Source organism: Salmo trutta, chromosome 12 (genome assembly GCF_901001165.1).
Source record: "Salmo trutta chromosome 12, fSalTru1.1, whole genome shotgun sequence".
In the NCBI taxonomy this organism is placed as follows: Eukaryota; Metazoa; Chordata; class Actinopteri; order Salmoniformes; family Salmonidae; genus Salmo; species Salmo trutta.
This window is the reverse complement of record NC_042968.1, coordinates 33,711,481-33,739,335: the sequence shown is the minus strand read 5'-3', so window position 1 is coordinate 33,739,335 and position 27,855 is coordinate 33,711,481. Positions and strand designations below refer to the sequence as shown.

General features: G+C 42.1%; 3 protein-coding genes across 5 annotated transcripts; 2 read left to right on the top strand and 1 right to left on the bottom strand.

Annotated features, from left to right (window-relative positions):
* The first annotated feature begins 1,053 nt into the window (after nucleotides 1-1,053).
* LOC115203395 (methionyl-tRNA formyltransferase, mitochondrial) lies at nucleotides 1,054-5,349 on the top strand. Its single transcript, XM_029768063.1, has 9 exons — nucleotides 1,054-1,740; nucleotides 1,930-2,127; nucleotides 2,399-2,521; nucleotides 3,254-3,356; nucleotides 3,602-3,677; nucleotides 3,840-3,931; nucleotides 4,157-4,235; nucleotides 4,439-4,512; nucleotides 4,717-5,349. The coding sequence occupies exons 1-9, from the start codon at nucleotides 1,481-1,483 to the stop codon at nucleotides 4,918-4,920; spliced, it is 1,209 nt and encodes a 402-aa protein (XP_029623923.1). The 5' UTR covers nucleotides 1,054-1,480; the 3' UTR covers nucleotides 4,921-5,349.
* On the bottom strand, nucleotides 5,295-17,764 carry si:ch73-314g15.3 (Rieske and Ferritin_like domain-containing protein). 3 transcript variants are annotated; one of them, XM_029768061.1, is made up of 12 exons: nucleotides 17,408-17,764; nucleotides 16,687-16,775; nucleotides 16,368-16,486; nucleotides 15,805-15,907; nucleotides 15,445-15,542; nucleotides 15,100-15,153; nucleotides 7,683-7,850; nucleotides 7,274-7,343; nucleotides 6,899-6,977; nucleotides 6,471-6,624; nucleotides 6,103-6,207; nucleotides 5,295-5,754 (listed from the first exon to the last, which is right to left on the bottom strand). In XM_029768061.1, exons 1-12 carry the CDS (start codon nucleotides 17,629-17,631, stop codon nucleotides 5,722-5,724), a joined length of 1,296 nt encoding a protein of 431 aa, XP_029623921.1. In that variant the 5' UTR covers nucleotides 17,632-17,764; the 3' UTR covers nucleotides 5,295-5,721. The 3 variants fall into 3 exon arrangements, with proteins under 3 accessions (XP_029623921.1, XP_029623920.1, XP_029623922.1); XM_029768060.1 differs by having other exon boundaries at nucleotides 15,004-15,153; nucleotides 17,408-17,653; XM_029768062.1 differs by lacking the exon at nucleotides 17,408-17,764 and adding an exon at nucleotides 16,923-17,148 and having other exon boundaries at nucleotides 15,004-15,153.
* On the top strand, nucleotides 17,568-27,699 carry LOC115203399 (vacuolar protein sorting-associated protein 33B-like). The gene is made up of 24 exons (XM_029768068.1): nucleotides 17,568-17,655; nucleotides 18,606-18,750; nucleotides 19,081-19,161; nucleotides 19,291-19,352; nucleotides 19,672-19,721; nucleotides 20,314-20,381; nucleotides 20,475-20,520; nucleotides 20,607-20,701; nucleotides 20,926-21,030; nucleotides 21,371-21,461; nucleotides 21,690-21,770; nucleotides 21,990-22,060; nucleotides 22,172-22,258; nucleotides 22,517-22,607; nucleotides 23,187-23,261; nucleotides 23,374-23,438; nucleotides 23,846-23,900; nucleotides 24,005-24,051; nucleotides 24,465-24,597; nucleotides 25,474-25,547; nucleotides 26,427-26,528; nucleotides 26,630-26,705; nucleotides 26,848-26,970; nucleotides 27,358-27,699. The coding sequence occupies exons 2-24, from the start codon at nucleotides 18,655-18,657 to the stop codon at nucleotides 27,435-27,437; spliced, it is 1,854 nt and encodes a 617-aa protein (XP_029623928.1). The 5' UTR covers nucleotides 17,568-17,655; nucleotides 18,606-18,654; the 3' UTR covers nucleotides 27,438-27,699.
* Nucleotides 27,700-27,855: the final 156 nt, after the last annotated feature.

Sequence of the window (27,855 nt, the reverse complement as noted above, 5' to 3'; positions counted from 1 at the left end):
CAAAGCATCCTTCACTCATGCTGCCAAACATACCCTCGTAAAACTGACCATCTTACCGATCCTCGACTTTGGCGATGTCGTTTACAAAATAGCCTCCAACACCCTACCCAACAAATTGGATGCAGTCTATCACAGTGCATTCCGTTTTGTCACCAAAGCCCCATATACTACCCACCACTGCGACCTGTACACTCTCGTTGGCTGGCCCTCGCTTCATACTCGTCGCCAAACCCACTGGCTCCAGGTCATCTACAAGACCCTGCTAGGTAAAGTCCCGCCTTATCTCAGCTCGCTGGTCACCATAGCTGCACCCACCCGTAGCACGCGTTCCAGCAGGTATATCTCACTTGTCACCCCCAAAGCCAATTCCTCCTTTGGCCGCCTCTCCTTCCAGTTCTCTGCTGCCAATGACTGGAACGAACTACAAAAATCTCTGAAACTGGAAACACTTATCTCCCTCACTAGCTTTAAGCACCAGCTGTCAGAGCAGCTCACAGATCACTGCACCTGTACATAGCCCATCTATAAATAGCCCAAACAACTACCTCTTCCCCTACTGTATTTATTTATTTTGCTCCTTTGCACCCCAGTATTTCTACTTTGCACACTCATCTACTGTCAAATCTACCATTCCAGTGTTTTAATTGCTATATTGTATTTACTTCGCCACCATGGCCTATTTATTGCCATTACCTCCCTTATCTCACCTCATTTGCTCACATTGTATATATACTTATTTTTCTACTGTATTATTGACTGTATGTTTGTTTTACTCCGTGTGTAACTCTGTGTTGTTATATGTGTCGAACTGCTTTGCTTTATCTTGGCCAGGTCGCAGTTGTAAATGAGAACTTGTTCTCAACTTGCCTACCTGGTTAAATAAAGGTGAAATAAAAATAAATAAAAATTCCGGGACCCCAGAAGTACATTCATTCCAATGGAACGCTGCTTTGCAGAGGCAGTTGTAATGCGTTCTATGTGGCGCTAAACATAGGATTTAAAAAATGTATGCGTCAAACTGTATGCGTGGACGAGTTGACAGAAATGGTAGCAGAAGGTGAATGTTGAACTTTTGTTGCACGCATATCCCGATGATGCTGCGTTCTATTTTGCGCAGGCGTACTATCGGTGTGATCAAGGCGTCACTGTCTAGTCGGAAATAAAAGTGTCTGATCAAACGAAGGGAGAACTATTTTCGATAGAACCGGAAACATGGTGTATGTCAAGAAAAAAACATGGCGGCGCCCGTATGTAGAAATACCTTAACGTTATAGCTGACATTAATCAAGGTAAATGTTGGACAATATTCATTAACGCTAAAGGTAAGCGTGTCACACGAATAAATCTTAATTCTAGAGGGGCCCTCGTGTAATTTGTTGAGCTTGCCTTGACGAATAAACTAGCCATATTGGAGTCGAGCATTGCTAGCTAATTTTGACACACTGGTGGCATTGGTAGATGCCCGCCCGACCAATGACAGATGTGGAACAATGTCAAGGCAAAAGTAATGGGTCTGAAAATACTCCATGGCTTTTGCAATTATTGCACCCAGAGGCATGCATCTGTTGGCGTGTGGGTCAAAAGAACGCCGGAGAAACATAGACGTTGTGAACAAGTCCCTGGCAAGACCCGCCTATTTGCCACTAGGAACTACTTATCAACAGAACCACCTTGGAGGGTCCTTTTCTTTGGGACAGATGATTTTGCTGTTGAATCCCTCAAGCTGCTCTCTGCGTCTAGGTATGACACCCACAACAATGTACCTGCCAGTGAGCAAAGAGGAGAGTCTTTGCAGGGAGTAACTTTAACCTGGTCCCATATTGTGCTGTCTCATAAGAGTTGGAGCAACAGTCCGAACAGATCTGGGACCAGGCTAGAGTAACTTCTCGTCGCCTAATGTCAGTTGTTTGCTGTCATTATTTGTCGCAGGTACTCCAATGACCGAGTTGTGGAATCACTTGAGGTTGTCACACTATCCAATGACGTCCCTGTGAAGAATTTTGCTGATCAAAACAAACTGCCCGTTCATGTCTGGCCTCTCGGGGATCTTCAAGGGCGGTTCGATGTCGGGGTGGTGGTGTCATTTGGCTGCTTGCTTCGGGAAGGACTTATCAACCAGTTTCCATGGTGAGTAACTTCTCTGAAAGTGACTCATGCAATACAAGTGTAACATTATAGCTTCCGTTCCTGTGTGCGACCCAGAATGTACTTGTAGATCTCAGGGCGGGCGACATCACTTGCTCCATGGTAGCTACTATGTTCAATATCAGCTACACAAGCAGCAGACTCCCCAAGAAGTGTCAATCTTATGAACACCTCCCAAGAGTCAAACCCTGACGGTGTCCAATCTGTTTGATTGTGAGAGTTGCAGCATGTGTGTCTGTTGCCTCTATTCCAGTGGGATCCTGAATGTCCACCCCAGCCTTCTCCCCAGATGGCGCGGCCCCGCCCCAGTGTTCCACACCATCCTACACGGAGACACTATCACCGGGGTCAGCGTCATGCAGATACGACCAAAGAGGTAGGCTAACGTGACCCAGAGCTACTTTCTGGTAAGTCATGAAAGGGACCAGTCATCTGCCAGTAACATGGACCTACTATCGACAAGCAAAAGTGAGGGAGGACATTAGCAGATGGTTGTTTGTTGAAATGCATATTTAGGGATGGTTTCCCAACCTAATCCTGGACTGAAAAGCCATTTTAATGGTGATTTTCCCCATTGAGCATGTGTTATAGTCCTGTACAGGACAGCTTTATCTGGGTCCAGGAAAATTAACCATAAAGTCTCCAGAGGCCACCAGATTGCAATAGGCCTATATATAATAGTGTACTCTACTACTGTATTCACTGTCAAAGCGCATACTGCTATTCCTTTGCACCTCAGTGTATCTCTGATCTCGCTGTTACAGTAAACCGCAGTGTGTCTCTGTGTTCCAGTAAACCGCAGGGTGTCTCTGTGTTCCAGTAAACCGCAGGGTGTCTCTGTGTTCCAGTAAACCGCAGGGTGTCTCTGTGTTCCAGTAAACCGCAGGGTGTCTCTGTGTTCCAGTAAACCGCAGGGTGTCTCTGTGTTCCAGTAAACCGCAGGGTGTCTCTGTGTTCCAGTAAACCGCAGGGTGTCTCTGTGTTCCAGTAAACCGCAGGGTGTCTCTGTGTTCCAGTAAACCGCAGGGTGTCTCTGTGTTCCAGTAAACCGCAGGGTGTCTCTGTGTTCCAGTAAACCGCAGTGTCTCTGGTCTGGTCTCTGTTACAGGTTTGATGTGGGTCCCATTCTTCACCAGGAGATCTACCAGGTCCCAGACAACTTCACAGCTGACCAGCTAGGAGCTACTCTGGCCACCAAGGGAGCCCAGCTGGTGAGTGCACTTCACACTGTGTAGTTCTAGCACCCTATTCCCATCCAGTGCACTACGTGGCTCGAGTCTTATGTGACTCTGTTGGTCAAATGTAGTGCACTACATGGGGAATAGGGTGTGATTTGAGCTCACTCATTTGGGACGTACATCCACAGAGCTCAATCCATTTGAAGAGGCTTGTCAGAAACCAGTCATGGTTAATGTAAGCCCTCTTATATGGGACCTTTATTATTTTGCTTGAACAGTTGATTGACACATTAAGGACCCTTCCAGAGAGAATCACAAACCGAATGGAGCAAGCTCAAGATGGTGCCACTTTAGGTAAGAACATTTATTTGCTCAACCAGACATTTGATGCTAGTAGTAATTACAATTTGAATGATAAACAATCAGCAAGAATTGCAACTTACAGGAGGGTGAAAGCTGTGTGTACTTTCTAAGCACCCATTCATGCCTCAGCTTAGAGTTGACTCTTCTCAACAGCCCCTAAAATCAGCACATCGATGAGCTGGATCGTATGGGAGGAGCAGACCTGTGTCCAGATCGACTGCCTGTTTCGTGCCATCGCATCCCGGGTAATAAGACAGACCAGTCACGTTCAGTTGGGACGAAACTAGAAAAGTCAGAAAACGTAAAACTAAAGTGAGCAGTCTTATTGGCCGATTTCAGGCCGTTCCTCACCTGTTTCAAGATGATTTTCTAATTTTGTGCATACTCAACATGACCTTGATTTACTGTGACTGGCCTCTAAACACACATTGTCCAGGAGTGTTAAATAATGCCCTCTTCTCTCTCATTAGATTCCATTGAGAACAATTTGGATGGGCAAGACCATAAAGCTGCTGGACTTTGTTGGCAAATGCAACATTTCACTATCAGGTCATTTCCTCTTTTAATCAGGACTCTTCATTGTTTCCAACACTGCTTGGTGGTAGATGGTGGTTGACTCAGTCAGCTAGTGGTAAGTAACTGTGTGGATCGGCAGCAGTAGTGCTCGAGTCCACACGCTGCGGAGACAATGTCTGGTAACATCCGTTTTGAATATTTTCGGTTGAGAAAGGTTGTGATTGTTTTAATGACAGGTCGAGGGAGGATACCAGTGCCAGGATCTATGAGTTATCAGAAAGAATCCAACACCTTGGCTGTCTGTTGTAAGGTGCGTGAGCCAGGCTTTTCATCCTTGACACTTTCCATGGTTTACTATTATGTCAAAACACTTCAATTTTTGTCTTATTGAAATATGTCTAATATTAATGAAAAATTATCTACTTCCTGATGTATCATGGCATAATACAAATTAACTTGATGTATCCCATAAAATAAATTATGACAAGCACTTTTTGTGTGTTCGGTGGTCAAGGATGGCTGGGTGGGATTCAAGGCAGTGATGCTGAAGAAGAGACTGTCGGCAGCAGACTTCTACAACGGATATCTCCATCAGAGCTTCCAGAACAGATCTGGCCCCCCCAAGCAGGAGTGCCTGTTCCACAGTAACAGAGACAGGACTGAATTACATTCAGCTGGAGAGGAGAACTCATTGACACAGCTACACGCTGTGCATTAAAACACCATGATGTGGTAATTAAACACAAAACAACAACCTACTTTAATGTTATTTGATTAGATGCATTTCCTGTAAAAAATAAAGGATCTATACTGTCTGTTTTAAGACAACATATTTAAGAGTACACACAAGAGTAGTGTTCAGCAGGGAACACCGTGGCAAAACGTTTTGAAACAGAAACTAAAAATGAGCATTTCTTATTGTTCAAGTCCAGGTAGTACGCTCTGTTTCAAAAAGGTTTTCTCTTGTTTTACACCTACTGGAAACTATTTCCTGATAGCCTATGGAACACATGAATGTAATAATAGTGATATCATGGAGAGGCTGTTGTGTGTGAGTAGTTTATGTTGTCGAATGCAAAACCCTCAAACCCGTTAGACTACCAAAATAACTTGAGTTGTATTTGCATAAATAAACATTTACAAGGTTCTGTTGCCTTTGTCATTTGCTCTATGACATTATCATTACCATATTATGCATTGGACTTTGTAACATTTATCACAATTGTAGAGATGGTGGGGTCTGTTTTATATATGTACTCTTCCAGGCCGACTACATTGCAGTCGCGCTGCACAAATTAACCAATGATCGAATGCCACGTCATCTACATTGGGCTCAGATATTAGATTGCAATACCACATTGATACGGCTACTGACATGTTTGAGTTTAAATCTTTATAATAGTAACAGTTGGACCTTTATCCAGGTGTTATGAGATTTGGTGTGAAACTGCTTCCCCCACCCGCTGGGACGCAGCAACTGTGTTTGTCACAGCATGCTGGTCTCGGGGGACATTGTCTGTTAACTGGGAGGCTTTACAAGAGGCACGTACCACTATGGAAGAGAGAAAGAAAGTTCAGAATTGTAGCATTTCACTGACTAAGTTTTAAACAAAACATTGAAGGAAATGTATTTATTCACTAAAGTGGGTGTGAATTAGACCAGTGTTGTTCAACCCCCTCGGAGGATCACATCTTTTATTTTAGCCCTGTTGATTCAACCAATCAAGTGCTTGGTAGGCTAATTAGTTCATTAGTGATAAGGATGTATAGTGAAGTGGTAGAACAAAAATGTCTGGTGGTTAAGAGAGGGTTGGGAAACACTGATTTAGACTGCATGTTTCCTTTTAGTCAAAGCTAGCTGCCGTTAGCTAGTGTGAATGTGTTTAGGGTGTCATCATACCTCCTCTGTCATCCCTGCTGTCTTCCTACCCTCTGTGTTAAAAGGAGGCTTCAGGTAACCTTTGAAGTGCTGCTTCACCAAGTCATGGAAAGTAGATAAGCAATCCTAAAAAGAGCATCAGGAAAGCTGAATATTAGCTACTAGAATGTATTACACTTTTGGATGTAATTTTAGATGAGGCACAGCTGCAGCAACTATGGTGGATGTGTTACCAGACCAGTGATTTACTACATTTACCATCAACCCAATTGTAATGTGGCAGTGATTTTATTTGAAACATTTCTTCAACAATGTGCATTATAAAGAGGCAACTATTTGTACTGTTCAGTCTACTAAACTGTAGTTAAATAATGGCCTTATAGCCATACCCGTTCTTCCTGTGAACAGATGTAGGTGAACCAGCGGAGCCCGGCGGCCACGTGAGTGATCTCATCCCGGTAGATAACCTCCAGCACCTCCACAGAGCTGCAGTCCCCCTGGGCAGCGAAGCGGGAGAGGGTCTGGGGGTGCACATCCAGGCCCCTTGCAGGAGGAGAGAGAGGGAGTTAGGTAGATGTACTTTCCCCGAGCCCAGTCGATTAGAAAAGCCAAGAATTTCACCAAGTTTTTGTTTTAGCCACCCTGTGGTTATTTGTGGCCAAGGAGGAGTGAAATTTCTCACACCTATCCAAGCCTTTCAGATAATGTGAACCCCATGGGTGTATTAGAAGATGTCAAGGTAATAGGGACCATAATGTTTCCACTGCACTGATAACATCATATTCTGTTGGTGTTGTAATTCAGGTGAATGCTGTACCTGGCTTCATGTACCATATGCACAATGGCTAGCCTCGCCAGAAGGTCGTGGGACGTATCCGTTGCTGACTGCCACAGTCCTGTGGAGACGAGCGGAGGAAGCTCAACTTACACTGGGTGCACTGAAAATGTTATGTATTTTTTCATAAAACCAACTGTGATGATATTAATAGTTAGGCCAGGATTCAATCCAATCTGCATTATAGCACGCTTGATACTTAAAAGTTAATTTCCGATTGAGCTGATATATGCATTGTTTACTGTGAATTCGATCTCCACGAACACGGGGAACATTCCCTTTCCAAAGACGCATTGTCTACAAAAGAGATCGGATTGAACCCCGGCCTTAGTCTGGAGAAGCCAGCGAACCACCCACCATTATGAACAGGTAACGCGCCAAAAAAGCTGTCGAGTTCTGTGATCCTCGTCTCTAGTAAGTGATAATGCTGTTGGAACAGTAGAAATTCATTGTACTCCCAGGGTAACAGTCCATCCACTACTCACAACTGATACAGTACTACCACTTTTTATCCTCCTTGAGGAACACTGCCTTGCAGTATTATACAAATATAAACATACTAAATATACTTGGACTACCAATATCTGAAGTACAGACGTTTGAACAACAGACATCCATAACAATAATGTGCATCATTCTTAAAGAATTATTCAACTTTTTTGTTTCAGCTTGTTTTAAAACAATAAGCTGAAACTTCAGAAAGTGAACTATACTTAAAACAACACATAACAGACCACATTAATTAAATATATGTTAGGACACTGACCTTGGCCTCGTCTCCGGCCACTTTGACAAAGTCGCTGAAGAACTGGCGGGGCAGGGGCTCTCCAGTGTCCAGTCTGACCGATGAGAAGCGAGCGATGACGTCCCAGGACAGGTCTATAGCCCACTGCTCTATGTTAGCCAGGGAGTGGAGGAGGGCTATCCTGCTAGCCTGGTCAGACACATAGTAAACACACATGCTCATATCAATCATCATTGATGAAGCATGGAATGTTGCAGTTCTATAGCCTCGTCCGTACTATATGTACTAATGGCATGACAACGAATGCTAATACCATGACAACGAATGCTAATGCCACACACATCACACATGCACACACCATTTACGCTGCTGCTACTATGTATTCTATGATTTATACTGCTGACAGTCACTTTTACCCCTGCTGACCCATCTCGCTCAACTACTCCAGTATCCCTGCACATTGAAATGATGGTGTTGGTACTGATCCTCTATAGAGCTTACAATCTAGTTTTTCTTCTTCTGTTTTTCCTTCGTATTATTTCTCTTACCTTTATATTGAATACTGCATTGTTGGGAAAGAGCTTGCAGTAAGCATGTCACTGTACTGTTTCACACCTGTTGTATCCTGTGCAAATGACAAACTTTGATTTGACTTCCGAAGAGATTATTTTATTGCGACAGGTGGGTAGTTAGCATGGTAATCTAGGGGTTGTGTAGTCCAATACTGGCATGGGATATGTTCTCAACAGTACCATTACCTGTCTCTATCGTCATTCAGTCATGTCTAGTCTTCTATTTGTTAGGCTACATGATTGATTGTGATTTATTTAAGTATCTGCTGGCGCTCAGCCCACATGGGCTTACAAGACACTACTAAACACAGTACCATTTTCCTTGTACTCAAAACAAAATAAGATTGTACAAATTATATGCATATACTGTACAATAATCAAGGCAAGTACAGCTACCATCTAGCCCCACTACACAAACAGTAAATTACAAACAGTACAGCTACCATCTAGCCCCACTACACAAACAGTAAATTACAAACAGTACAGCTACCATCTAGCCCCACTACACAAACAGTAAATTACAAACAGTACAGCTACCATCTAGCCCCACTACACAAACAGTAAATGACAAACAGTAAAGCTACCATCTAGCCCCACTACACAAACAGTTCAGCTACCATCTAGCCCCACTACACAAACAGTTCAGCTACCATCTAGCCACACTACACAAACAGTACAGCTACCATCTAGCCCCACTACACAAACAGTACAGCTACCATCTAGCCCCACTACACAAACAGTACAGCTACCATCTAGCCCCACTACACAAACAGTACAGCTACCATCTAGCCCCACTACACAAACAGTACAGCTACCATCTAGCCCCACTACACAAACAGTACAGCTACCATCTAGCCCCACTACACAAACAGTACAAACAGTACAGCTACCATCTAGCCCCATTACACAAACAGTACAGCTACCATCTAGCCCCACTACACAGACAGTACAGCTACCATCTAGCCACACTACACAAACAGTACAAACAGTACAGCTACCATCTAGCCCCACTACACAAACAGTACAAACAGTACAGCTACCATCTAGCCCCACTACACAAACAGTACAGCTACCATCTAGCCCCACTACACAAACAGTACAGCTACCATCTACCCCCACTACACAAACAGTTCAGCTACCATCTAGCCCCACTACAAACAGTACAGCTACCATCTAGCCCCACTACACAAACAGTACAGCTACCATCTAGCCACACTACACAAACAATACAGCTACCATCTAGCCACACTACACAAACAGTACAGCTACCATCTAGCCCCACTACACAAACAGTACAGCTACCATCTAGCCCCACTACACAAACAGTACAGCTACCATCTAGCCACACTACACAAACAGTACAGCTACCATCTAGCCCCACTACACAAACAGTACAGCTACCATCTAGCCCCACTACACAAACAGTACAAACAGTACAGCTACCATCTAGCCACACTACACAAACAGTACAGCTACCATCTAGCCCCACTACACAAACAGTACAGCTACCATCTAGCCACACTACACAAACAGTACAGCTACCATCTAGCCCCACTACACAAACAGTACAAACAGTACAGCTACCATCTAGCCCCACTACACAAACAGTACAGCTACCATCTACCCCCACTACACAAACAGTACAAACAGTACAGCTATCATCTAGCCACACTACACAAACAGTACAGCTACCATCTAGCCCCACTACACAAACAGTACAAACAGTACAGCTACCATCTAGCCCCACTACACAAACAGTACAGCTACCATCTAGCCCCATTACACAAACAGTACAGCTACCATCTAGCCCCACTACACAAACAGTACAGCTACCATCTAGCCCCACTACACAAACAGTACAGCTACCATCTAGCCACACTACACAAACAGTACAGCTACCATCTAGCCACACTACACAAACAGTACAGCTACCATCTAGCCCCACTACACAAACAGTACAGCTACCATCTAGCCCCACTACACAAACAGTACAGCTACCATCTAGCCCCACTACACAAACAGTACAGCTACCATCTAGCCCCACTACACAAACAGTACAGCTACCATCTAGCCCCACTACACAAACAGTACAGCTACCATCTAGCCCCACTACACAAACAGTACAGCTACCATCTAGCCCCACTACACAAACAGTACAGCTACCATCTAGCCCCACTACACAAACAGTACAGCTACCATCTAGCCCCACTACACAAACAGTACAGCTACCATCTAGCCCCACTACACAAACAGTACAGCTACCATCTAGCCACACTACACAAACAGTACAGCTACCATCTAGCCCCACTACACAAACAGTACAGCTACCATCTAGCCCCACTACACAAACAGTACAGCTACCATCTAGCCCCACTACACAAACAGTACAGCTACCATCTAGCCACACTACACAAACAGTACAGCTACCATCTAGCCCCACTACACAAACAGTACAGCTACCATCTAGCCACACTATACAAACAGTACAGCTACCATCTAGCCACACTACACAAACAGTACAGCTACCATCTAGCCACACTACACAAACAGTACAGCTACCATCTAGCCCCACTACACAAACAGTACAGCTACCATCTAGCCCCACTACACAAACAGTACAGCTACCATCTAGCCCCACTACACAAACAGTACAGCTACCATCTAGCCCTACTACACAAACAGTACAGCTACCATCTAGCCCCACTACACAAACAGTACAGCTACCATCTAGCCCCACTACACAAACAGTACAGCTACCATCTAGCCCCACTACACAAACAGTTCAGCTACCATCTAGCCCCACTACACAAACAGTTCAGCTACCATCTAGCCACACTACACAAACAGTACAGCTACCATCTAGCCACACTACACAAACAGTTCAGCTACCATCTAGCCACACTACACAAACAGTACAGCTACCATCTAGCCCCACTACACAAACAGTAAATTACAAACAGTACAGCTACCATCTAGCCCCACTACACAAACAGTACAGCTACCATCTAGCCCCACTACACAAACAGTACAGCTACCATCTAGCCCCACTACACAAACAGTACAGCTACCATCTAGCCACACTACACAAACAGTACAGCTACCATCTAGCCCCACTACACAAACAGTACAGCTACCATCTAGCCCCACTACACAAACAGTACAGCTACCATCTAGCCCCACTACACAAACAGTACAGCTACCATCTAGCCCCACTACACAAACAGTACAGCTACCATCTAGCCCCACTACACAAACAGTACAGCTACCATCTAGCCCCACTACACAAACAGTAAATTACAAACAGTACAGCTATCATCTAGCCCCACTACACAAACAGTAAATTACAAACAGTACAGCTATCATCTAGACACACTACACAAACAGTACAAACAGTACAGCTACCATCTAGCCCCACTACACAAACAGTAAATTACAAACAGTACAGCTACCATCTAGCCCCACTACACAAACAGTAAATTACAAACAGTACAGCTACCATCTAGCCCCACTACACAAACAGTAAATTACAAACAGTACAGCTACCATCTAGCCACACTACACAAACAGTTCAGCTACCATCTAGCCACACTACACAAACAGTACAGCTACCATCTAGCCCCACTACACAAACAGTACAAACAGTACAGCTACCATCTAGCCACACTACACAAACAGTAAATTACAAACAGTACAGCTACCATCTAGCCACACTACACAAACAGTACAGCTACCATCTAGCCACACTACACAAACAGTACAGTACACAAACAGTACAGCTACCATCTAGCCCCACTACACAAACAGTACACAAACAGTACAGCTACCATCTAGCCCCACTACACAAACAGTACAGCTACCATCTAGCCCCACTACACAAACAGTACAGCTACCATCTAGCCCCACTACACAAACAGTACAGCTACCATCTAGCCATACTACACAAACAGTACAGCTACCATCTAGCCCCACTACACAAACAGTACAGCTACCATCTAGCCCCACTACACAAACAGAACAGTACACAAACAGTACAGCTACCATCTAGCCCCACTACACAAACAGTACAGCTACCATCTAGCCCCACTACACAAACAGTACAAACAGTACAGCTACCATCTAGCCCCACTACACAAACAGTACAGCTACCATCTAGCCCCACTACACAAACAGTACAGCTACCATCTAGCCACACTACACAAACAGTACAGCTACCATCTAGCCCCACTACACAAACAGTACAGCTACCATCTAGCCCCACTACACAAACAGTACAGCTACCATCTAGCCCCACTACACAAACAGTACAGCTACCATCTAGCCCCACTACACAAACAGTTCAGCTACCATCTAGCCACACTACACAAACAGTACAGCTACCATCTAGCCACACTACACAAACAGTACAGCTACCATCTAGCCCCACTACACAAACAGTACAGCTACCATCTAGCCACACTACACAAACAGTACAGCTACCATCTAGCCCCACTACACAAACAGTACAGCTACCATCTAGCCACACTACACAAACAGTACAGCTACCATCTAGCCCCACTACACAAACAGTACAAACAGTACAGCTACCATCTAGCCCCACTACACAAACAGTACAGCTACCATCTAGCCCCATTACACAAACAGTACAGCTACCATCTAGCCACACTACACAAACAGTACAGCTACCATCTAGCCACACTACACAAACAGTACAGCTACCATCTAGCCCCACTACACAAACAGTACAGCTACCATCTAGCCACACTACACAAACAGTACAGCTACCATCTAGCCACACTACACAAACAGTACAGCTACCATCTAGCCACACTACACAAACAGTACAGCTACCATCTAGCCACACTACACAAACAGTACAGCTACCATCTAGCCACACTACACAAACAGTACAGCTACCATCTAGCCACACTACACAAACAGTACACTACACAAAGAGTAAACAAACTGAGCAATCTCAAACACCCTGCCTGAAACAAAATCCAAACCCCTGCTTGTCCCGTAACCAGAATACTTCAGGGTTAGAACCAAACACTTTTACAGAAAATAACATGTCTCAGATCGTCATACAATGGGCTATAAAACACTAAATGGATTTCGTTTTTCATTTCCCAACACAGTAGGCAAATTATCTCCTCTTCAGGCACTGTGTTAAATCTGCCCTTCTCTAAGCCAGAGGGAGAGGGCCGGATGGGAGTTGAGCACAAACTGACCTTTGGCTTTTTGTTAGGTTCAGGAGGACATATGGCTCAGGGATATAGTTCTCTTTGATGACAGTATGTTCTGTTTTTAGGTTTAAACCATATATCAGCTGCCCATTTTTCCTTGTGGATCAGAAAAAGCTTGTCCTTGATTTGGTTAACACCACATGGTAATTTGTTCCTGAATATATACTGCAAATCAGTTTCACAAAAAATAGGTAATTATCTAGGTCCCAGTCAAACCCTTTTTTTGTGATTCTGTGTTCTGACATATTCATCAGTCTGTTCCATAGACGTACCATGTCACCTTTTTAACTAACTTCGCAACCCATATCTCCACAGATGGCCAGGTTTCGAGTCAGTTTATGCACACCAAGAAAGCAGCGGATTGCTCTGTTTTGAACATTGTTACAATTAGTATGTACTTTGGATCCCCATACCCCAGCAGCATAGTCCATCACTGGACACACACAGGATTGATACAGTTGAGAATAAGCACAGTAACCAAGGTCCTTTTCATTTGGTCTAAATCATTAACATATTCAGTATATAAAGTGGGTGAGAGTACGTCTCCCTGCTTTACACAGTAAGGGGTTGGAAACCAGGTCATTAACCTGAACACAGGCAACTGGAGCCAGATAAAGAGGTTTGATAACATCAGAGAATCTTCCATCAATTCCCATTTTAATTAGTGGTTAAATCCATATGAATTCAATCACTTTTTGACAGCTTCCCTTTTGATTTAAACAAAACTTTCCATACATGTTTGCTCATGGAAGAAGTGGTCAGAAAGTTACTTTTTGGACCTGAATGCCAAAACATTCAGGAGATAAGATGTGCTCAAAGTTGACCCATTTTGCATACCCCACCATACCATGAGACATCCATGTCATCATCACTGGAAAAGATAAACGGTTGAGTTTGATATAATTCAAAAGCTCACAACAAATAGGGTTGTCAAACTACATTTTAAAAATATATATTTAAAAAATTACCTTATGTCAATTATGTAAAAACACGTAAACTCCGATTTTTTTCATATTCGCATATGTTGTAGCTTAAACCCTACTTTACATCATCTGAGGTTTTTGTGTTGTGTCCGCGGTTGAGACACAACATGCTCCTGAATAAAGGGTGTTGTCAAAAGTGATTGAATTCAATGGATTTACCCCAGTCTAAAAGCAATTAGTTCTCTATTTACCTAATCGAAAGCCTTCATAAAATCAATAAAACAGGCAAAAGTTGGTTCTCTCTCTTGAATTCTAGCCCGGACCACTGTAGAGACAGTATAGATGTGCTCTATACATGCTCTGGCTTTCCTAAAGCCATTCTGTTCATCAGCAAGCTGACCAGACAGTTCTAGATAGTGAGAAGAGAGCCTGTTATTTAGGATGCAGGACTACAATTTACATACAGTGCTAAAGAGAATAATCCCTCTATAGTTCAATGGGATTTTAGGCTAGTTTTTTTTAGGATTTCAGAGATTCCGAACTTGTTAGTTCATACTGCCAACCTGTCTGGTCTGAGTGATTAGAGGGTGTTCTTAACAATGACCTGTGTGCCACCTTTGCCACGCTTGATTTTGCCCGGCTGCAGTACGGTCAGGTTCTCCTTCCTGCTTGGCTGGACAGGTGGTGTAGCCTGACCCACCTCTGTTATCTCCCCACTGTTCCACCTCTCCTGGACCTCCAGCGTCATGACTACCTACAGGGATTGGATCAAAGTCAGTGAGCCAGTGAGATATGCAGGGTTGAACAAATCATCAACGTTACACTATAGTCAAATACAAGCATTTCGCTGCACCTGCGATAACATCTGCAAATCTGTGTATGTGACCAAAAACTATTTTTGTATGTTTTGCCATGGAAAGTCCAGAGAGTCTCTGCCTGTTTCAGTCATGTTTTTTCTTCATTTGGTGCCTAATGAACACAACCCAACACTCCATTCCCTCCCAGTTTAACACTTCGTGTGGTGGTTAGTGTGAATGGGGCTTGCCTTCTCTTTGGGGTCCGGTGTGCAGAGGATCTTTGTGGCCCAGAAGCACAGTGTGTCCTCAGAGGGTGATGGCTCGACATCATCTGCTGACAACTTGCCTGAGACAAAAAGAGATCTCTTATTAATGTACTTAACATCATTCAAAGCTTTGCCAGAACAGAATATCTTAGCTACTAGCCTGCGCTCAGATCTGTGTGTTCTTGCCTGCTCATCATCAAGCCAAGTTAGGCATCACAATTCCATGAGATGGAAAGAGTGCAGAAACAGACTGTCACCCAGGCTACAGTACTTTCCTTTATGTAAGTGTCAGAAAAAACTTTGATTGGTGTACATGGTTCATTAGGTATACTATCGCCTTACCATTAGATGTTGTGTCTATCTCTGGGATGGGACTTAGACACAGCTCATTCTGTGTGTTGATATAAATCATGTCTTGGACAACTCTGACCTCATACACCTGGTTCTGTAGACAGAAAAACTAACTTTCATTTTAGTCTCATGGTATTATTGATTAATAAGCTGTTATTTAATGAAAAAAATTCTAATAACACACACAGTACATTGCCTAGTGAATGTCTTCACACCTCTTGCAAAGTTGTAAATATAAAAAGGGATTCAATTAGATTGTTTTATCCGCTTGTGATCGACACAGCCGACTACACATTCTCAAAGTGAAAGACAAATTACAGAATTTGTTAAAAATTCAAGATGTCCTGATTGTCTCAGGGGTGTGAGTACTTTCTCTAAGCAACTCCAAATGCCTGTCTCTCGCCCCCAAACACACACATAAATGCCACATTGACTTCTTTATGAAGCCGATGGTGGTAATACATATCAACCTTCCCTTTATCACACTGTTACAGGAAACCTATATTTACAATACTAGGAATAAATAGGCACTGTTGGAGACCATCTCTCTCTACCTGTAGTCCCATGGAAGAGGCACCTGTCTCCAGGCAGAAGTCAAAGTGATGCCAGGGACAGACCAGCACCCTCTTCCCATCTCCCAGGTCCTCAATGTCACCGAGGTCAAGAGGGCCTCCTGCGCCAAGACGGGGGTTGTAATGATGAAAGACATCATAGTATGGTGACCATGATCATTTCTTTCTTATAGCATACTCTCATCCTTCTGATTTATCCTATAGCCACGTAGTTGTTTATGAATTAATCATCATAACAGCAAACTACCATAGCATAGTGCTGAGTGATTAATTGCATGCCATCAATTAGGCTAACTTATACCTTCATGGGGACAGGATGAATCCATAGCCCAGAATCTGTCATCTTCTGTGTGAACCAGGACAATGTGTTCACCATCCTCAGAGTACAGCCTTGGGGAAACGTAGAGAAGTCATGCACCAAGTTAGACCATCTTTTCAGAATAGACAAGGGCAGCTAATGTGTATAAATCATATACATTGGGGAGATCAACAGTTAGCTAGCTAGCTGCTGCTATTCTCGCTAATTGGACTGCTTACTTTGTGCATGGTGAGTCAAAATCACACTTCTTTCCTACACATTGCCAGTTTCCGTCTTTGACAATTTCTCTTAATGCAGCGACTAAATCTTCCTCGAAGTGATCCATTTAAAATATACGATGCAGAAAATATTAGTAAGAGTAATGTTGTGCATAACTAGCTTGCTACTGCTGCCGTCCCTGCCGATGTGTGGCAGAATTTTCTTCTGAACTACAAAATCAAATTGTTTCAACCGGATGTTGGTACTCCACGAATTCTGCCCGACATAAAACCACTAAGGTATAACTAGAACCTAAAACATAACCGAGACAAACCTTTGACAGGCTATGCAAAAACATAACACTTGAGACAAAGAATGAATGCATAGAAATGTATTTGTTGATGAGACAAGATTTTGAATTACAATTAACAGTCATTTTCCAATTTTGATATGGTTGATTACATTAAAAATATATTTTAACGAAATTACAATGAGAACAATTAACCTCAAGGCCAGCAGATGACGATGCAGCACTTGTATCCCCCATGGACAGGTTTGTACATAAAACATTCTCCATTCACGCTGCAAGAGTGTCCATTTCCTCCTTAAACAGTAAAGTGCATTGACTAGGTACAGTTCTCCATACAGTATTTCTCTCCAGTCATGTCTTGAGATACGGTGCCCTCTATTTACTTGTTCGTAGTGAAACAAAGATTCGCAAAATCCCATCCACACATACGGAAACAAACCAAGGTAATGTACCTAGCTAGCTAAAATTGATAGAGAATTTTTGTTTATTTAACATTTTTAAATCGTCCAATAACCTATACAGTAACGGTATATACATGTGGTGTTAATGACTGTCGTCGTCCTTATTGCCATATACAGTTAATCATGGTGTGACTACTAAATCAGCTGATAACTACAGTATGCTAACGTTAGCTCTCGAAAACCCTTCTCTGTATGTTGATTTTCAAGGGTTCAGGTGTTACACCCGCATTTGTCTCAATGTAAACGAACATTCGACGCTCTGTTTTAACGTTTAGAAAAGTAAAAATTATACACTATACTGTAGCTCGCCCGGTTCCACGATTAGCCAAAAGGGGGATTAGCCCCCTCAGTTGAAACTTGTGCCCCCTCAGTTTTTGTTGTAATGTCCCAATATAAAACTATTTTAAAAGTTATAACTATTGAGTGACAGGTTGGCACAAAATGTGTATCTGCTGCAGTGTCAACACAATGGACAGCCTACTGCTGTGTGTGTGTGTGTGTGTGTGTGTGTGTGTGTGTGTGTGTAGGGGCACCTGGTCTCAGATCATTTCTTATTATTTTGTATTTAAATCCGAGACATTCCATTTAGTATGATATGTTATATTTCGTATGGTATGCATTAATTTGTGGATGTCCATCAACCATTTCGTATGATATTTGACAAATTATAATTCATATTATATTTTATGAATTTGCAAAACGTACAATATATTACGAATTTGCAATATGTATAATATGTTACGAATTCTAGCTAGGTGCCTAACGTTAGCTAGCTCGTTGTCATTGTGAAGCTACCCACTCGGCAAAGAACTCAATTCAATGTCTATTCCACGTTGGTTCAACTTAATTTAATTAAAATGACGTGGAAACAGTGTTCATTCAGCCAGAGTGTGCCCAGTGGGTAGCCCTCACAGCTGGATTGTATTTTCCAGGGAGGTGAATGGTTGGGCAGGTGTGCTACTCTGTTCCACCTCAGGCCCCATGGCTCACAGTGTCAGGAGAGATGCCCCTGAGCTCCCTGACTTCTCTCTGCTCAAGAGGCTGGCCAGGGACCAGCTCATTTACCTACTGGAACAGGTAGGACTACTCCACTCTTCTTCCCCCCACTCAGGTTATCAATTGTCTTGTTTCTCAGTATCCACAAGTACTCACACAAGTCATGGATCCTATTAAAGTTGTAAAGCCTGGGTCAGTTTCCCAGACAGTCCTGGTCCTGGACTAAAAATCTGTTTAAATTGAGATTCTATAGACTTAATCTGTGTCTGGGAAACCGTCCCTCTATGTTTCTATAATGTATATTAGTCTCTACTGCTGGGAGCAATCCTAAATTCCTCTTCTGGGGATTGATTAGGTATATTCATCATCCTCATCCTCATCATACTGCATTTTTACTCCCCTGGTTTAAAGCTACCTGGGAGGAAGGACCTGTTCATTGAGGCAGATTTGATGAGCCCCCTGGACCGCATTGCTAATGTCACAACACTAAAGGTGCATGTCATTGTTGTTTCTGAATATTGCCGTATACCATATTGATTATGCCTGTCCTTACATATATCAGTTTACCAGGTTACAATGAGGTTCAGTCCTATACAATCTTTGTCACCCTTCTTCTTGTAGCAACATGATGTGGACAAGCTTTACAAAGTGGAATACAAACCCATTGTCAGCACCTCAGATCAGTAAGTAGCAAATCCTATTGTAGTTCCATAGATCTTCTTCTCTTTTATTGTCTTGGAGGAACAAGTATCATCGCCATAACAATGTTGTAACACAGCCATAACAATGTTGTAACACAGCCATAACAATGTTGTAACACAGCCATAACAATGTTGTAACACAGCCATAACAATGTTGTAACACCGCCATAACAATGTTGTAACACAGCCATAACAATGTTGTAATACCGCCATAACAATGTGGTAACACCGCCATAACAATGTGGTAACACAGCCATAACAATGTGGTAACATAGCCATAACAATGTGCCTTCCTTGACAGACTATGCTTCCTGATCCGTCCAAGAATAAAAACTGTCAAGTGGATATGTGGTAAGTAGAATGGTGGCACCCTGATATTGAAAATCAGCTGATTCATATTGTATTTTATAAAAGTGTAATTGTTGGGATGCCAGTGCAGTGAAAGATTAAGTTAGCAACGCTATTCCCTTCCTGAGAAATGAATTACTGTCGTCCCAGACTTTGAAATGCCTTGTCTTTTCTGGATCAGTGGTATTATCGACAGTGCTTCTGGAGTACGTTGTGTTACTGTGCAAACAAAAGCTTCTGATTTCATGTCCTTGATCGGGAAGACAATGAGAGAAATCACTCTGTTATGAGTTTGACTTTATTTATTCTTGCTCACAGATAAAACTGAAGAAATGCAGAATTTACATGACTACTAATTGCAAAACACTAATTTAAATACATAACACATAATACATTATATAAATATAATACAGAACACTTGAAACATTACAGTACATTTTTTAGAATGGGGGGGAACCATTTAAGAGGTAGAGTTATTACACAGTCTGACAGCAGTGAGTAGAGTGCCGTTTCGCAGGTGGTTCGTACGGGCAGTTATACAGGACAGTTCGTGGCTGTTTCTTATACCTACTGACAAATTGGTTTCCTTTTCCAGATGTGGTCAATGCAGACAAAGCATTTGGGAGATACAGAAGATACAAGATCATATTTAGCCCTCAGAAGGTGATTATTAAGTACTTATTGTATACTCTCTGCAATAAAACAATTATATTTATTTTCTTTGCTCATTCTTCTCTCGCTTTCCGTGTCTTACAGTTTTATGCATGCGAGAACCTTTTGGAGGAGCAGGGAATCTTTGGTGGTAGGTGTCTTTTGATATTTCATATTCATATTTTGTTATTCCAGATGTTTGAATGTTAACAGACACTTTTTCACTCCCTTGTGAAGATGTGACTACTGACGAGTGGTCATTCTACCTCCTGCCCCTGGATGATGACATCATTAGCTTGGAGCTTCCGGAATTCTTCAGAGACAACTTCCTGGTAATGATAGACAGTAGTGCTGACGGGAGCTGTATTTAGGAATATCAGTCCCACTTTATGATGCAAAAATGATGTATTTACATGTAGTTACATAAGCAGGTACAGTGTAATAACAAATGAGTAACACATTTTGACATATAACTAACAACCTAGTACTGGGACTAGTGTGGTTATATTCATAGTGCTCATTATTTTGCTAACACGCATGACCTGTGTGTCCACAGGAGGGAGACCAGCGCTGGGTGAGAACAGCGGGTAGTGCCCTGCATCTCCTACACTCTGTCTACGGCCCCTTCTCTAAGGTGTATGGGATCGGACGATGCTCCAAGGTAAGATCAGCTCAGTACATCAACACTCTTTAATGTACTTTTGTATACCGCAATTCAGCGTTTAGCTGCCTTGTGTACTGAATTAAAACAAAACTAAAATACATCTGGGATTATGATTCTAGATGGTACTGAATGAATGATTTACTATGGGTGCCAGTCTGTTTATGCTTCAGCCAACCAGTCTTTGTCTTGTTCATCAAGGTAGAGCTGTATGTTGTTGAATGCAGACACAGTCAGAAAGCAGCACCGGTACAGATGATTTAGATTTTCAAACACCATGATTTAGACGAGATTCATAGAGTAAGTGTTAACAGTATGTCTGGTCTCTTGCCCGGTTCAGATGGCGTATGAATCGTGGAGGGAGCAGGTGGAAGAGGGGGAACAGAGAGCGCGTCAAGCGGAGATCGGAAATGTGTTTCTCATTGACAGAGGTAGATCTTTCTTGAACTGTGAATCACGGCACTTGTGACGTTTGTCTTATTTGTTGCTCTCATTTTTTGACATTTTAAATATGCTTTTGGATAATGGTGTTATTATTCATTCTCACAGACTAATGTATGAAAATGTGGATTTCGAATGGAATTCTCCTTTAAGTATAACAATACGTGTCATAATAGTAGTTGATATCATACTAATGTTTTTTCTCATTGTCTTTGCAGATGTGGACCTTGTGACTCCTCTGTGTTCCCAGGTTGTCTATGAAGGACTTGTGGATGATATTTTCACAATTAAATGTGGTAAGCAATGATATTTGCTCTGATTACAGTCTCTACTTTGAAATAGCTATACTGCAAATAATGTGGTCTTTATATATTGTGTCCTAGTCAAGGACCACACACACACTGAAGCCTCTTATTGCTGTATACCATTACAGTTGCAATAAGATCTTAATGCCATTTTATGCATTGTATGTCCATTGTCTGTATGGAATTATAATTCATCTCTTTGTCCTATAAGATGTGTGGAGTTTGGTCCAGATGTCACCTCCTCTGACAAGAGTATAAAAGTGATGCTAAACTCTCAAGATAAGGTTGGCCTTTTAGAAGTATAACACGGTTGAATTGATATCATTTCCCCTTCACTGGTTTAAGGATGACAAGGATGACAGTCTCACTGGAATTTGTATGCGTTTCTCTCTCAGGTTTTTAACGAGATCAGGAACAAGCATTTCTCCCAGGTGTTTGGCTTCCTAAGTCAAAAGGCCCGAAACCTCCAGACTGCATATGATGTGAGTGTTTCATTCTGACCATATTTACATCTCTATGGGCCTTTGTGCTTCCAATTTATTTGTTTGCCTTTATTTGCTAGGTATGGTAAGCTGATTGACAGCACATTTATAATTTACAACAATGCCCCCCTGGTGAAGCGTTGCCCTGCGTGGATGCATAATATTTGTCTTAAATGTCCTCTTAGAACTTTCTTTACATCAAAGAGTAGAAGTTCATGTTTGACGATTATTCATCGCTCTCCGTCTCTGTCATTACAGAAGCGTAGTGGAATGGACATTAAACAGATGAAGACGTTTGTGTCGGAGGAGCTGAAAGGGTTAAAACAGGAGCATCGGCTCCTCAGTCTGCGTGAGTATTGAGTCTCTACTTCCCCAGAGTCAGATGAATTGGTTGCGACCATTTTTATGTCTGTGTGCATTTTGAAGGAAGTTGTTAACTGGTGTTAGCGCAATTTATATTTCGTTTTTATTTAACTTGGCAAGTCAGTTAAGAACAAATTCTTATTTACAATGACGGGCTACACCGGCCAAACCCTCCCCTAACCCGGACGACGCTGGGCCAGTTGTGTGCCGCTCTATGGGACTCCCGGTCACGGCCGGTTGTGATACAGCCTGGGATCGAACCCGAGTCTCTAGTGACGCCTCTAGCACTGCGATGCAGTGCCTTAGACTGCTGCGCCACTCAGGATCCTATGAATGAATGGAAGTCTATGGTAACTGCTAGTATGCTATTAGATACCAAAGACTTTCAGTCATTGCGCTAACACTAGTTAACATTGGCTTGCGAAACTACCTCTAACTTCCTTCATACTGGATGTAGAGACATACAAATGGTATCCATGAGTTCATCTGACTATGAGGAAGTAGATAAAGGGCTTCATTGCAAAAATCCCAAAGTATCCCTTTAAAAAGACATGTCTCTCTTCAGATATTGGTGCCAGTGAGTCGATGATGAAGAAGAAAACGAAGCAGGACTTCCAAGAGCTGTTGAAGACAGAGCACTGTAATATTACATTACATAGTCTATACTGTACTTTGAGGCATATGTTTTTTCCCCATATGAATCTCATTTCCTGCATTGCATAATAACTGATACTTATTTCCCCACCCGACAGCCTTACTGGAGGGGTTTGAAATCCGTGAATGTATTTCCTACATAGAGGAGCATATCAATAGGCAGGTGAGATTGTCTGGAAGATAATGGTACCATAGAAATATAATGAATAGCTTCCAAATCAATTCTATTCATTATATTTCTATGAATGGTACATGCATACAGGTAATCATAGTGCTAAATCGCCCAATTAGATTTATATTGCAGGTTGTATTCATCAATCATCCTGGCACATAATTGTTCTCTCCAACCACATCAAACTGTAAACCTTGTTGCCAGGGACCACACTGGAGGAAGCTATCATCCACCTTATTGTGTTATCATCCACCTTATTGTGTTATCATCCACCTTATTGTGTTATCATCCACTTTATTGTGTTATCATCCACCTTATTGTGTTATCATCCACCTTATTGTGTTATCATCCACCTTATTGTGTTATCATCCACCTTATTGTGTTATCATCCACCTTAGGTCTCTATGGTGGAAAGTATGAGACTCCTTTGTCTGCTGTCTCTCACAGAAAACGGTGAGTCATCACAGAGATGTTTTTTAACCAAACACATGAAAATATAATTGGTCTCATGATAAGATTCTTGTCCTTTTAAATCAGCTGTTTATATTTTCCTTCAGGCCTCCTTCCCAAAGATTATCGATCATTAAAAGCCCAGTTTCTACAGGTGGGTTCTGCTATCATAGGTATTGTTTAAATGATATCTAGCACTGGTTGGGAAAAACTGGTTGCAATGATGTCAGGCTGACATATTTTGTGATGTCATGGTCATGTTGTGTACTGGTTGTAAAAATTGTTAGGGGGGTACAAATCTTTTTAGTGACCAGAAAAATATGACCTCTCCCAGTCCCAGATATATTGACGTTGTCAGGAAAAAAAGACGTCTATACAACCAACCATTTTACAACCATAAAATGATGACATCCCAGGCCAGATTTTGCCCGCTAGTGTGTTACTGTGTTACACCATCAGTGTAATGTGCATTTAGACTGGATTAATTCTGTATCTTTGTATTTCCATTTTTGTTTTGTTGGAGCCTTTTCCTTGTTATATAGTTCTCTGTCCTATTTCTTCTCTCAGAGTTATGGCATTGAACACCTACTGACGTTTTCCAACCTGAAGCAGCTAGGCCTGCTGGTGGAGCAGCAGCCTGGAGAGACCCTCACTGTCATGGAGAGCAGAGTGGGCAAACTGGTCAACGACAAAACCGCAGGTCAGATACAGGCTGGTCCCAATACCGTTACTGTATTTAATACAGGCTGGTCCCAATACCGTTACTGTATTTAATACAGGCTGGGTCCCAATACCGTTACTGTATTTAATACAGGCTGGGTCCCAATATCGTTACTGTATTTAATATAGGCTGGGTCCCAATACCGTTACTGTATTTAATACAGGCTGGGTCCCAATACCATTACTGTATTTAATATAGGCTGGTCCCAATACCGTTACTGTATTTAATACAGGCTGGTACCAATATCGTTACTGTATTTAATACAGGCTGGGTCCCAATACCGTTACTGTATTTAATACAGGCTGGGTCCCAATACCGTTACTGTATTTAATATAGGCTGGGTCCCAATACCGTTAATGTATTTAATACAGGCTGGGTCCCAATACCGTTACTGTATTTAATATAGGCTGGGTCCCAATACCGTTACTGTATTTAATACAGGCTGAATCCCAATACCGTTATTGTATTTAATACAGGCTGGGTCCCAATACAGTTACTGTATTTAATATAGGTTGGGTCCCAATACCATTACTGTATATAACTACTTTGTTTTTCTCCTCGTTTCCTTTCCTAAGTGACCACCACTAATTGATGAAATGTCTGAATAGGTTTCTCAATGTTACTTTGACCTGTCAAGTCATTGTAATAAGGAAAAGGGATAAGGAAATTAAGCTAATTAAGAATAGTGAGAGACTGACTGATCTGAACCAAGTGAGGGTACAGTGATTTTAGTTTTTGAGACTACTACTACCCACAAAATATACATCATAGATATACTGTACTTTAGAGTCCTGACAATGACAAGATGCTCTGCAAAATATCAGCACTTGAATCTTTCAACATGTTCTATTTTAGGAAAGCTGACTGATGCCTTCTCCTCCCTGGCCAAGAAGAGCAATTTCCGTGCCTTGGGCAGGAGGCTCAATCTGGTATGTAGTCTTTTAATTTAATGAACAACCTAATTACCATATTAAAAACATAGCCATGTATTGAGTTACTTTAACTTAATGAAATTTCACTAAACATTATAGGGCGGATTCGTGTACACAGATTAAGCCTAATCCTGGATTCTCCATTAAACTTTGTTTTTAGTTCAGGACTAGGCTGGGAAAGGGCCAGGAAACTCGCCCTAAATCAGGGGCTCCCAAACGTTTTTGGCCGTGACCCTATTTTGACATAAATAAAAAGTTGACCCCACCATGTCAAAAAACTGATGTAATCAACGGCAAATGTTTACTTTTAAAATTTTGGCTATGACAGTCTATGATAAATCAGTCTGACAGTACTTTTGTCAGTATTTCAATCTGAAGGAAATATGGTTTGAAGTGACTAAAATGCACCAGGAAAGGTATAAGTTCAGAAGATCATCAGGCAATAATGTTGTCTGATCTTCAGTTTGATTTGGTGCCTGGTCTTGTCCAGTCTGTTCTAATGAGACCTGCGTGGCTTGTGGTCATTGTGGAGGGAAACAGAAGATACAGACGTGTTCCTGAGAGTCTAATCTTACAGTAATGGGGTCATTATATTTAGTATCTTGAACCATTTAAAAGATAGAGCCAAATTTGTAGGAAGAAAACAGAAACCGCTCTGTTTATTACAACTGGATCTAGTGGCTACCGGAGGTTACTGGCGAAACCCTGGTTCTAAGAACTAAGAGCGATTTTCTTTATATATATTTTTTTCAAAGTTTCTCTCGGGACCCCACTTTCAAATCACGACCCCTAGTTTGGGAAACACTGCCCTAAAATAACTCCATAACCAAACAGTATTGCAATGAAACCAGGTGTCCTTACTATATCTATATCAAGGTGCCCAAGTCGGATGAAGAATATGACCTCCGTGTCCCTCGAGACATGGCCTATATCTTCAGTGGAGCCTACATTCCTTTGAGCTGCAAACTCATCGAACAGGTAGGTGGACTCCAATATGAATGAACTCATGGATACTAAGACAGAAGTGTGTTACAATTAGTGATATAATAAAAAGTATTCCGCTTGTGCTACATCTGCAGGTATTGGAGCGTGATGGCTGGACAGGGCTGGAGGAAGTCACCCGCATGCTCAACGGACATGAATTTGCAGTCACAGGTAAGACAAGTGGGCTTGACATTGACACTGAAATGTATGTAAAAGGCACTTTTGAAAGGAAAGTCCATAGAGGAAAGGGGAACACTCAGAGCATTTAAGTTCTTTATTTTCTCTCGCTCTCTACCTCCCCCCTCTCTCTCAGCAGGTAGTAACGGATCAGACGCAAGGGTGAAGACTGATTCCCAGCGTATCATCCTAGTCATGTTCCTGGGTGGGTGCACCTTCTCAGAGATCTCAGCACTACGCTTCCTGGGCAGAGAGAAAGGTAAGGAAGGCTTTATATTGGGATTCTGGAGGGTGGTAGTACTAGAAATTTAGCAGTGTGCCAATCTAGGGAACAGCAGAAGTCTTGAGAGGTGGGCCAGTAACCAGAGGGTTGCTGGTTTGAATCCCAATGCTGACAGGGAAAATGTAGAGGGTGTGAGCTAGGGGAAAGATATGTTCATGCCCCTATTTCTACCTCTATTTCTCCTAGGTTATACATTTATTTTGGTGACTACATAGTTTACAATACATGTTTTATATAGGTCAAGCAGGTTCTCCATATTACTTTGTACCATTGAAAAAGAGACCTTGGCTCTCAATTGGTATTCTCTGTATAAATACAAGTTGAATAAAAGTGGATAATGTGTTCTCTCTATGGTGTTTCTAGGTCTTAAATTCATTGTGGTGACCACAGCTATCACAAACAGTGCCAGACTTCTGGAGTCTATGTTGGACAACCATGCATGAGTCCTGGGGTCTTTCTATCATTGCCAATGGAAGCATTGGGATCAATTTGGGATCTACAATATGACAACAAGCTACTTGTTTGCACCTGTTATTCAGAGTCTTGTATTGGAAGCAGTCACTGTCTAGGCTAGATCTGGTTCAGAAAAAAATTGATTGACCTTAGAATATATTCCATCATAGTGCTATACCAACTGCAAAAGGTGTACAAAGAATTTCGTTTTCAGTCCACAGTACAAAATAAATATGTTTTATTTTTCTGTGATTTATAATAAAATATATTTATGAATCTTACCACATCAAATACCTGGAGGTAAATAAACAATGACGTCTCTGTACAGTGACATTTGAAAGCATGTCTGTCACTTTACTGGTAATAACTGTTCGTTTTCTTAAGGCCACGCCCTTGCGCATGCGCATA